Source organism: Gordionus sp. m RMFG-2023, chromosome 1 (genome assembly GCF_954871325.1).
Source record: "Gordionus sp. m RMFG-2023 chromosome 1, tfGorSpeb1-WG-v2, whole genome shotgun sequence".
NCBI classification, from domain to species: Eukaryota; Metazoa; Nematomorpha; class Gordioida; order Chordodea; family Parachordodidae; genus Gordionus; species Gordionus sp. m RMFG-2023.
Genome location: NC_088775.1, coordinates 65,897,672 through 65,910,299, shown reverse-complemented (window position 1 = coordinate 65,910,299; position 12,628 = coordinate 65,897,672). Strand labels below are relative to the sequence as shown.

General features: G+C 27.1%; 1 protein-coding gene across 2 annotated transcripts in view; it reads right to left on the bottom strand.

Moving 5' to 3' along the window:
* LOC135931060 (MOB kinase activator 2-like) overlaps nt 1–12,628 on the bottom strand; it is a 68,147-nt gene that overhangs the window by 429 nt on the left and 55,090 nt on the right. For both annotated transcript variants that reach the window (XR_010572923.1, XM_065467922.1), the window contains exons 3-5: nt 2,571–2,667; nt 2,225–2,349; nt 1,215–1,597 (exon numbers count right to left, since the gene is read on the bottom strand). Coding sequence is in view for 1 of the 2 variants with exons in the window: in XM_065467922.1 (XP_065323994.1) it covers nt 1,242–1,597; nt 2,225–2,349; nt 2,571–2,667 (578 nt within the window). In the remaining variant the exon portion in view is untranslated. The remainder of the gene's footprint in view (nt 1–1,214; nt 1,598–2,224; nt 2,350–2,570; nt 2,668–12,628) is intronic.

The window sequence follows — 12,628 nt, the reverse complement described above, 5'->3', positions numbered from 1 at the left end:
CGTCACTAGATTTTTCAAATTGAAATGATCGTTTAAAATTAGCAAAAAAAGGAAATTTAAATTGCTATATTATTGTTAAATAATATTTTATTTTTATGTTTCAATAATATTATTTTCGATTGGTATTTTAATGTTTACTGTTTATGGCTATATTTTTAGAATGTGATATGAAAATTGGACATTAGTTTATATTTAAGGCTGTGCCGATCCACATATTTTTCATCGACCGGATCCGATATTGGTTCAAACCCGATCCGATATTTATATTGATTTTTCACCCCCCTTTGAACCAAATGTAATTAAGAAATCAATATTTTTTATGTAAAAAATCGAATTATGCATTTAATTATATTTTTTTATTTCTACAATAATTAAAAAAAGTTTACGGTTATTGGTAGTATTAAATGAATTTTTCATTATTCCTCACCGTGAAATTAGAATTCTACAGATAACGCATTTTGAAAAATTATCTTTGTCTTTTGTAAAATATTTCTATAATTCAGATAACATATTTAAAAAATTTTTATTATTTAAAGTATAAATAATAAAATTGGCGTTATTATTTAAAAAGATTTAAAATAAATAAAACTTCGGGTGTTCCTTTCTATTTTTATAAAAAACTTCTAAAATGCATTTGTATTGTTTAAAAAAAAATTATTTAGAAAATATTATTAATATAAAATAAATATATAAAATAACAAAAAAAAGAAAAGTAAAAAGAACGGATCGGGTTTTTACAGGTATCGGCACGATCCGATATTTTTGGGAAACGCTAAATATCTGTGCCGATCCGATATTTAATATCGGCACAGCCATATTTATATTCAATTTATTTTAAACTGATATAAAAAAATTTCTTAAATAAAATTTATTTTTAATAAAGTTGATTGCAGAACGTTTAATATATTCGACTATTGCAATTTTCTCACTTTTCATACATTCTATTTTTATTGCAACACAAATGTAAAATTAAAAGGAAGAATTCGTCTTTTAAAAATTCAAAATTTTCCTAGAGCTATCAAAAATTTTAAGAGGCTTAAGCCCCTTACCCTCTTAATGCCGCCACTGCTCCAAGGCGAAAGATATCTTCGTTAATCAGTCTTTATTTGAATATCAAACCGATTTCAATCTATATTGGATATTTCATATTTATTATGTTTTTAAAAGTTTGAAACGAGTTTTTTAAAAAGCATTCCAAATTTTTTTAAATTTACGTCATTGATAAGCTTCTATTGAAATCATCAATTTGTCTCCTCTCTAACTTCATCGCCTTTGAAAGTACTTTGAATCTTTTCCTCAGTTTCGACGTCGCGCGGAATTGTATCAAACCCGTCCACCACAACTTCCTTTTCTCCGTCAACTTTCAGGATGGTTGCCAGTTCGGCTAAAGGTTCGTTATCGGACAAGAGGAGAGAAAGTGGTTCCTCGAGAGAAAAGGCCAAAAGCAAGTGAACGAATAGTGTATTGAGATGTGAATGAATGCCTTGCAAACCTAAAGCTTGAAAGTAATGGGAACTATACAAGTGGCTAGTCACTTGAAAAAGCCAACGAGTGATTTTGCGGGCTTGGGTTTCGAAAGAGGGAGGAAAGGGATTGCCTTGAGTTATTATTTTTTTAATTAAAAAAATTCTTTAATAAAAAAATGAGCCAGTAAATTTAGAGGTAAAATTAAAAAGTGGAGATGTATAGGCTCCAATTTTTCCACTGCTATCGATTCTAACAATTTTTAACTACAGGGCCAGGTCCAGTACTAGATCTTATAAAAAAATATTTATTAACTTTCTTATGCGTAGAATATTTAATTCAATAAAGATATTTTTAAATTTATTAATATTTTCAACAGTATAATAAATATAACTAATCGAAAGCATATTGAATATTTTATTCATTTCGATTTTTTTGTGTTTTAACTACTTTGTATATTGATTTCACAATATTTTAAATAAAAGGATGTTTAAAAAAAACTTTTGATTTATAAATCTTCATTTCTTAAAATAAATGTGTTAATATATATATATATATAAAGAACCGGTCACCGGGTATTTTAAAAAAACCGAGTGGATTCAAAGAAGGAAGATTTGGGAGATCCGGTACATTTATAATGGAAATGTACTTGATTTATAAAAAAACCTAATTTTTAAACGCATATTATAATCTTATATTTAATTTATAAATAAAAAATGAATTTAGGGCTCCACTTCTATTTTTTTAAATCATTTTAAACCGTATTTGGTTGGGAATATATTTTCATCTAAAATGATTTTCTGGATACTGGTCATGACATGATCCACAAACAAAGGTGCCGAAAGTTTTGTCTTCTTTCCCTTTTCGTCTATCCATGGATAGATGCTACAATAAATATATACAAAAATATAATAATGCAAATATTACATGTATTTCGTAATACAAACATTGAAAGAATATTTTTTTTTAATTAGCTCAAATTTATACCTTAAAATTTCAAAGATAAATTATAGCTTTCTTCAAGATTCATATAAAAATATTCACCATTTTTAAAAAAAAGTAAGATATAGAAAAATAATGAAAATATTGAATATTATTTTTAATACACATTGCCTGCGCCGACCATGGTAGGACAAGTTATGGGAGTGCAATATTCAGAAATGACTTCGTATAGCAAATTTACATTTTCGAAGATGTAATAAGCTTTTCAATAAAAACGCAAAATATAAATAAAATAAACGTTATATCATTTTAAGCAGACCTGCAGAGGGACCATTACCCGGCCCAGATTTGAAAAAAAAATTTCGGCCCGACCAAGATTTTATACTTTCAGGCTCGACGCGGATTTTTTCAAAAGAAAAAAGAAAAATTTCGGACTTGGTTTTTAAAAAATAATTAAAACATACCTATTCGGCATTTTACCCATCGTTTTTCAATGAATATAAAATTCATATAATATAACTTTCCAAATTATCTTATCTCCCCATTTAACTTAAAAGGAGTGAGTTTGAATAATTACACTTTCAATTCGACTGGTAGATGGTAATTTCCTTATTTTCTGCTCCTGCTGTAATTTAATATAGTCTTTTATATAAGTATTAGCCATTTTGCGCCATCTCCCTGGCATGCGTAATTGCCTGAATTTGGGACAGAGAAAAAGAGAGATAAAATGATGCTTATCTAAATAAATTTTTCCAGCATTATATTATAAATATTGAGTGTATACGTAGCTTTTAATTTGATCGAATATCACCTAAAATAATGATTAGTTGAATAATTTATTTGAATAATATTACTAGAAATATTTTCTAAGGATCGAAAAAATGGAAACGTGAAACATGATACAGGGTTTCCCATCCAAAAAAGGAAAAGTCCCAATCAAAAAAGGAAAAGGTTCAATCAAAAAAGGAAAAGTGTCAAACAAAAAAGGAAAAGGTTCAATCAAAAAAGGAAAAGTCCCAAAGGTTAAGGAAAAAGTCCAATCAAAAAAGGAAAAGTGTCATACAAAAAAGGAAAAGGTTCAATCAAAAAAGGAAAAGTGTCAAACAAAAAAGGAAAAGGTCCAATCAAAAAAGGAAAAGTGTCAATCGAAAAAGGAAAATTCCCAAAAGAAAAGGAAAAGGGTCAATCAAAAAAGGAAAATTCCCATTCAAAAAAGGAAAATCGTAATTTTTTTAAAAAAATATATAAACTTTTCAATTTTTCTTAAATTTATTTATTTTTGTCATTCCTTCTTATTTTATTTCTAACTTTTTGCGATTTCTTTATTTTATTTGTATCTTTTCTCAATTTTTCTTCTTCTCATTTTTGATAATTCTTTTAAGTATATTTAATTTTCACTAAATTTTTGGCAGACAACTTTTTTATTATAATTTTTTACATATTAAATTATTTAATTACAATTACGATATATATTTAATATAGTACGAAACAAAAATTTATATTAATCATTAATAATTTCTCCCCTTCTACATTTTGGGATATATGTCTCCATATTTCTAAAATAATTTTTTGCATTTTCTTCAGATATTCCTCTTTCTCCATGTTCTATATAACGAATTAATTCTTCCTCGTTACTAGGATTTTTATTTACAAAATCCTTCCATAAAAACATTCTCAATGGGATTAAGATATGGACTGTAGGGTGGTAAATATTTCAATGTATGTCCTTTTCTTTCGATCGATTCCCTAATTGAATGTGATGAAATGGAACATTATCCATCACAAAAATCATATTAATCATGTTAGATTCTTCAAAATGATTTAATATTTCATTTATAAAGTTGCTAAAATATATAGCATTGCAAGGGCCATCAAGAACTTCGAATCGAAATATTCCTGCAATTGTGAGAGCCGCAATGATTGTGTAATTTATTGTCTTTATTCCTTGAACATTTTTAATTGCCTTTTTATTTATTTGGGAATATCCATATAATAGCCTCATTGATATTGAAAACCCGCTCTCATCAATATAAATTTTTCCTTCATATATGCTACATCTAAAAACCAATTCGCGTATTCTTTGCGAATCTCTATATTTGATTCGTTATTTTCTCTAACTGAACGTAATGATACTCTTTTAAAGCTGTACCTAAATCCTGAGAGTAACCTTGATACCGTATTTTTTGATATTTCCACACTTTCTTTAATGATTTCACATAACCTTTGTAAGGATAAAGTGCAATCCAAATTTATACAATTTAATATATATTCTTCCTGCTCTTTATTTAATTTCTTGCGTGCGCGTGAACCTCTTTGGGTAAGCTATATTTTATTCCATTTTTGAGATGAGAGTATTTAATATTTGTCACTGTCTTATAGCTTAATTTAAAACATGATGCTATATTTTTGATACTATCTTTTTTTAACGCGTCAATTATTAGAGCTTTTGTTTCACTGTTAATATTTTTCCCCTTTTTACCATATCTTCATAATTTTATTTTTTAAAACAAAAAAATTTATTTTTAAAGTATATACTCAACAAATGGAAGTGAAAAAGATTATAAAATTTACCTCATTTGCGTTTAATTTTTCATAAATCAAAATAGTTTAAAAGATAATTAAATTACAAAATAATTATTTACTTGCTAAAAAGAATAAATGCGTTTTGAATATATTAAAATTTTTAAAATATAAGAATTTTAAAATTATTATATTTTATTAATTTACATATCGTTTGGTATTACAGTTCAAACTTATTTATTATAACCAAACGATTAATTTAATATTGTAATTATAAATATGTATGTAAAAAATAGTCTGCCAAAAAAAATAATATAATTTTAAAAAAGAATTATCAAAAATGAGAAGAAAAGAAATAGAGAAAAGATATAGTAAGAAAAATAAATTGAGAAAAGATACAAATAAAGTAAAGATATAGCAAAAAGTTGGGAATAAAATAAGAAGGAATGACAAATAAATAAATTTAAGAAAAATTGAAAAGTTTATATATTTTTTTTAAAAAATTACGATTTTCCTTTTTTGAATGGGAATTTTCCTTTTTTGATTGACCCTTTTCCTTTTCTTTTGGGAATTTTCCTTTTTCGATTGACACTTTTCCTTTTTTGATTGGACCTTTTCCTTTTTTGTTTGACACTTTTCCTTTTTTGATTGAACCTTTTCCTTTTTTGTATGACACTTTTCCTTTTTTGATTGGACTTTTTCCTTAACCTTTGGGACTTTTCCTTTTTTGATTGACAATTTTCCTTTTTTGATCGGACCTTTTCCTTTTTTGATTGAACTTTTTCCTTTTTTGTTTGACACTTTTCCTTTTTTGATTGAACCTTTCCCTTTTTTGATTGGGACTTTTCCTTTTTTGGATGGGAAACCCTGTAAGTGAATGAATGTGATAGTTCTATGATACATGCATAATTTTTAAATTTTATAGAAAGTAATAACTAATTATAATATTCAGACCGGCCAGGCATTATTTTTTAAAAATTTTAGGCCTGACCCGAATATTCTTAAAAAAATAATTTTTAGCCCCCTCCCCTCGGGTACACTTGCCTTGCAGGTCTCTGATTTTAATAAATCTAATAATTGGTATCCTTTTTTATGAATACAAGTAGTTTAAAAGACTATGAATTGCTAATATTATATTGTTAGGAAAATAAATGATGATAAAAAAAATAGGCTATTAAAATAAAACAATTTATCTTAAAATTTAATTAAATATATTATTACATCCTTTACTCAATAATCTTCCCATTGTAAAATTGGATCAAGTAAATTAAATACATTAAAAAGTATAAAGTAATATTATATTAAGTGGTTTGTTTTTGTTACTCTAAGGACTAGTGCCATAAAGTGTATCCACCAGGCCAAAATGAAGGTGGGGATAAATTGGTAGTGTTTTTTTAAGGTATTTTTTTTTCACTTAATGATCATATGTTTTTTCGATAGTATATGTAATAAAATTATATAATCAATAAATTTTCGGTGTTATCCCTTGTTTGGTTTAAAAAATGTTTTTCCTTATTCTCATTCATATTGATATTTTTTTCCATAATGTGGTTGTTGTTCAATTTACATTAAGAGGCTACAATATGAAGTAAACTAATTATTAAAAGTTAGGGTATAATTTTAAAGAGAGGAGGGTGGGGGGTTCCATTAGTAGAAATAATAAAAACCACCCAGTGATGAAAAAATGAATTTGAGTGGTTTACAAATGATTTACCCGAAATTACAATTCTGTTTGAGGTTAAAAACAAATATGATTTAGTTAAAAACATATATTTCGTCGCCTGAATATTATTTTAATCTATCTCCACATTTCCCAACTTTAAAGGAGAGCGTTTTTAAAAAAAATGGTCCTGGTCCTATTTCAAAACGGTAAGAGCTAGAAATTTAGTTTTTTTAATTTTAAAGATCACATTGAAAATAGTATATGATGAACTAGAGATCTGTAAAGTTAGGCCGGGCCTAATATTTTTAAAAAAAAATTCGGGCCGGGTCGGGTCGAACCTTGGAAATTTTATTATATATATCTAAATTTATCAATTTTATATTGAATTTTTTATGTAAAATAAAAATTTTTGATTTAATTTATTGAACCTAAACGCTATATAACATATGTCTTTTATTTTAAGTAATTATAAAAATTAATTTCTCTATTTAAATAAATTCGGGCCTGGCCGGGCCGGTAAAATTTTTTAAAATAAATTTCGGGTTCGGACCGGGCCGGCAAAACTTTTTAAAAAAATTTCGGGCCGGGCTTGAAAAATTGGGTCCGATGCAGATCACTAATATGAACTAATTTTCATATATAACGCAAATATAGTTTTCCGGAAAATTGCAATATAATATTTCTAGATGTGGATATAGAATAAAATTTCAAAATTTGAGTTGCAAAAAATTCTTAAAGTTTTCTATTCCTGGAGATAGAATAAAAATGTATAAAAATCAAATTTTAAATTCAAAATTCATGTTTTATTAATCTATATCCATGTAAAATTAGCATTCTTTTTTAAAATCCTCCAAGAATAAATTTTAACAGGTAATTCCTCAAATTTTATTTAAAGGTTTTATAATTATATGACATATAAATATAGCATCCAATAAAGTTCTATCAAATTCTGGGCAAAATTTGAGCATTGACTTAAGGTCTTAACCTTTTCCTTGCTTATCAAGCATATTTTACTAGTCGCAATATTGGAATTATATCCGGAATTATCTGACTCATCATAATATTACTTTTTTGGGGGTTTTATGGATTTAGAGCTATTTATGAAATGACTTAAAAACTTATCGTCTATATGAATAGTTTTATAAAATAGGGTCAAAGAGTGCCCTTGACTATATAAAATTTGTTTAATAGATGCATATTGGATCTTTAGATTAAAACATTTAGAAATTCTTTGATATTCCAAAAAATCTTCAGGGGGTATACCTTAAATGGATTGGATCTATTCAAAATTGGTAAAATACGCTAATCACAAGGGGCTGTAAATCTCAATTTTAGAAAGGACCTATATAATAAAATTTATATGATATGATAAAAAAATTAACTTTTTCGATCTGGATATGTACGTTAGAGATCTGCAAAGTTAGGCCTATCTAAATTTATTAATTTTATATTAAATTTTTTATGTAAAATAAAAATATTTGATTTTATTTATTGAAACTAAACGACATATAACATGTCTTATATTTTGAGTAATTATAAAAATTAATTTCTATATTTAAATAAATTCGGGCCGAACCGGGTCGGTAAATTTTTTTTAAAAAAATTTCGGGTTTGAGCCAGGCCAGCAAATCTTTTTTAAAAAAATTTGGGGTTCGGGACGGGCCGGCAAAACTTTTTTAAAAAATTTCGCATGCAGATCACTAATGTATGTTGCCGATCTCTTGTATATTCGAATGGCCCATTTCCGAGTATTTTTGCATTATTATGCTTTTAAATGAAGGACTTCATCGAGAAATGGATAACTAAAGGACATGATGGAATTACGATTTTGCGGAATACATGAATCCGACCACAAAATAATTTCCATAAGGTGAAGTAAATCTTAGATTTAAAATTTTTATTAACGCTGTTACAAGATCATTTACACTCCGCCCTGAGATCTCCTCTGACCATATAGCACAATATGCCCTTTCCTTGATGTTACAATGGGCCATAAGATTGTAAGCATTTAATTTAAGCTTGTAAAAAAATGAGGATATATATAAGTTTGGAAGGACCAGAACATCTTCTAGATCAAACAAACAACAGCGACCACTTTGTCAATATTCACTCGATCGAAATTTTGTTGCTCCCGAGAGGAATTATTATTATTTACATGCTTATTATTATTGGATAAAAATACAATACCAGACTGTTTTATTTTAAACTCATCACATAGATCACATCTATTATTTTTTGGTTTATGAAATCCTAGATAAAAATCATTATTAAATATTATCTATAAGCATGTTCTAGGTCCGATATTTTCTACTCTGCATTTGTTTTTATATAAATTAAACATCATCTTCATAATACCTTCCTTCATTGTTTAACTAGAGATATATAATTGTAGAGCCTATCTATCTTTTTCTTTAATTACTTGGGTCATTTTAAATGAAAAATTATGTGATACAATATAATCCTCAAAAAAATAAAACATTGGAGATAGAATAATTTGACAATTTATCCGGATATAGAATAATATAATCCTAAACATATTAAGCCAATTTAATTAATGATAAAATGATTACATGGATTTTTATCAATCCTAGGTTGGATGGATATAGAATAATATAATCCTTAATAAAACCTAAAAATGCACATAGAACAATTTAATCCTGGGGATCCCTGGAAATCTGGATTCATTTTTAACATTTTTATTGTTGGGGTCGATAGTTCTGACCTTAGAATATACATTTTGCGAAAAAATCATTTTTTTCAAAAAGTGAACATAGAATAGTATAATACTCAGGCGACGATTTTAACCCTTTTCCATTTAAATCGTTTCATTTGATTCAAATATTGATGATAAAATTATAATTTAAATTTTTAAAAAAGAGATAGAGAGAAAGAATAAAGAGGTGTAAAAAAAAGGAAGAATAGAAAGAGACAGAAGAAAGGAATAAAAAAAATAAATGATAAAAATAAAATAACATTAAAGCAACAATTTTTTTTAAAATAATTTTCGGGTAATCAATGTAGTCGAGACACACTGTCTATAGCAATTCATTAACAACGACCAAATTTTATTATTTAATAAAAAATAACCCTAACCAGTATCTCTATACCTTTTCAACCCTACCTCTTTTCAACGCTAATGATTCCAAGAGGTTCGTTTCATCAAAAAATTTGTCCCAAGCTGCCTAGATCTGCACCCTTGTCACATCCGCCATTTAAAAAATGATAATTTTCATATAAACAATGATACCAGATGATAAATAAATTTCATTATAAACGAACTTTTATTTCGACTTCTCAGATCATTACACGTAGACATGTGCGCCGACAGCATTTTCGGCGGCGGCGTTTCTTTTTTAAAATGATCGGCTGGTGGCGGCGAATCGATTTAGACGCCGCCACAAAAATCGGCGGCGGCATATTTTTCTAACTTAAATTTTTTAATTAAATTTATGAATTCATTGGAAACACTTTTATAATAAAATTTATACTTTATTATGTTTATAACTATAATTTAATGATTTCCTTAAGTTATAATTATCATGAATAAATATTATTTTATTAAGATTTAAAGGACATAATAATGATCTTTTAGAGTTCAGAGTGAGTCCAATAGAAAATGCACGCTCGCTGGGTGTGCTCGAAGCTGGAACGCACAGGATCTTTCTAGCTAATATTGAAAGTTTAGGAAGATCCAATGCTCTTATCTTCCAAAAATCTAAGGCATCTTTTATCTCCAAATTATAAGGAGAAAAATGAATAACACTCTTTTTCTAAACTAGTTAAATAGTCTTGTTGTTCCAGGTTATTGTTTTGAATAGATGAATGTTTCGTAGCCAATGACTTAAGATAATCGAGTTTTGAAGCAACTTCCGTCGTTCCAGATTTGTTTAATTCGTCCGTGTAAGGCCGTAGAGAGGTATCGTGTTGACATAAAAATTCAACCGGAGTAATATTTTTTTCCTTTAAATATTCATTTACTAGGTTTATAGATTGAAAACGAGGATCCAAAAGTTCTCCTAACACCTAAGTAAAAAAATAAAAGAAAGAGAAATAATATATAAAAAATAATTTATGTATTTTAAAATACTACCTGAAGATCTGTTATGATCAAATTTAGTAAGCATATTTTGTTTAAGGGATGCTATGGGAGGACTATCATATTCTTTTACAATTAAATGATTTTTAATTTCACTACGAAATAATAAGGCTAAATTTATAGTAATAAAAATTTAATAGTTTTTTTGAAGGTTTTAAGAAAATCTAAAAGTTCATGCACCAAGTCCCAATCGGAATTAAATAATTTGAGATCCGGTTTCTCCATTTTTAATAGAATATTTATAGGATTTTTGTTATTGCCAGTTACACTTTCCAGCATTATTAAAATACTATGCCAACGTGTAGGCACATTTAATTTTAAGGTTTTATGTTTTTTCTCATATGATTTTTGATTTTCACTATCATCATCAAACCACAAACGATCTTCATAAAAAGGAACATTATCATCCAAATCTAAAATATCTGATATGTATATGATATCGATTCAAAATATTTTCTATTTTTTTATTTTCAAAATCCGCTGTTTTAAATCTTTAGGCAACTCTAACTTCTCTCACTTTTTTAATGAGATTTTCTATTTTATTAACTTTTTTTATTCTATCGACTGTCACTAGATTATGTAATCCATGCCCCAAACAAAAATGATGGTCATATTTTCCTAGACGAACACTTTTCTTTACATTGGGTCCTGCATCCATAACCATTTGAATTTTCTTGGACCCTAAATCAAATTCATTTTCAACTTTTTCTATCTCGGAAAGAATAGTTTCAGCGGTATGTTTTTGAGTGACATGATGTGTCACCAATGTATAAAATACAATATTAAAATTATTATCTATTTCGTGAAATGTAAAGGTGATATAATTTCGTTGTCTATATTTGTCGGTCAACATATCAAAAGTTATAGCACAAAATTTAGGACCTTATTAATTTGTTGGCATATGTATGCTTTCATTGATAAATACACATCATCTAATCCACTCCGGCTAAGTGTTGTTCTATCTGGTAATTCTTTGGTATCTGAAATAATGCCATATTTCTACATAATAAAAAGTTAATAATAAAAATATTATGCCATAAAAAATTCTAAATGTGGGATGTTATAAAATAATTAAATATCTTAACAGTTAAAAATTAAGATTGCCCTATTAAAAATTATATTGATTTTAAATAACCTTTAGAAAATCTTGCATTGCAGTATTATTTATAGAAGAGAATGGCGTTAAATCCTTGCAACACATGAGAACATAATTCCTTACCAGAATCCATTTTTTATCTTTTATAGGGTCAGTTGTATCTTTTACAATGGGTTTGAAAAATAACTTTAAATTTTGTTTAAATATTTCTTCTTTACATGATAAATCATGTTTGTCAAGTAAATGTTTTATTATAATTGATGTGCTGATATTTTTTGAAAAAGATTTGATTGGATAACTAATTAAAAAATTGGCAAATATTTTTAAAATAATCAAAAATTTTACTCTGAAAATGAATAATTATTTTCTTCCTCACCATCTTTATCAAGTGCTAATTGCAAGCATATATTACAAAAGATTTTATCTGTAGCAACACTGGTTCTCTTATTATTTGTGTCAGTTTTTAATATTAAGGATCCAAAATGTTTCCATGCAAAAGAAGGCTTTGCTAGGAAGGGTATACTATATTTTGTTACAGGATATTGCAATGCTGCATATATTATAATTGTTTTAGTCCTGGTATTTTTAGGTCCGTGAAGTTGTAGGAACGATGTAAGAATCAATTAACAAAACCTATGCCATTATTTAGAGTCTTAATTGATCCTAATTGATCTTCAAAACAGACATCAGCAGAATCAAAGGTTATTGAGTTATAAGCAAAATAATGAAAGTGCGAAGATTTGCAGCTATAGGAATGATTTGAGGATCAATTACCGAAATTTATACCATTATCCGTTAATTGATCCTAATTGATCTTCTATCCGGAAAGCAGCGGAAGGAACCGTTA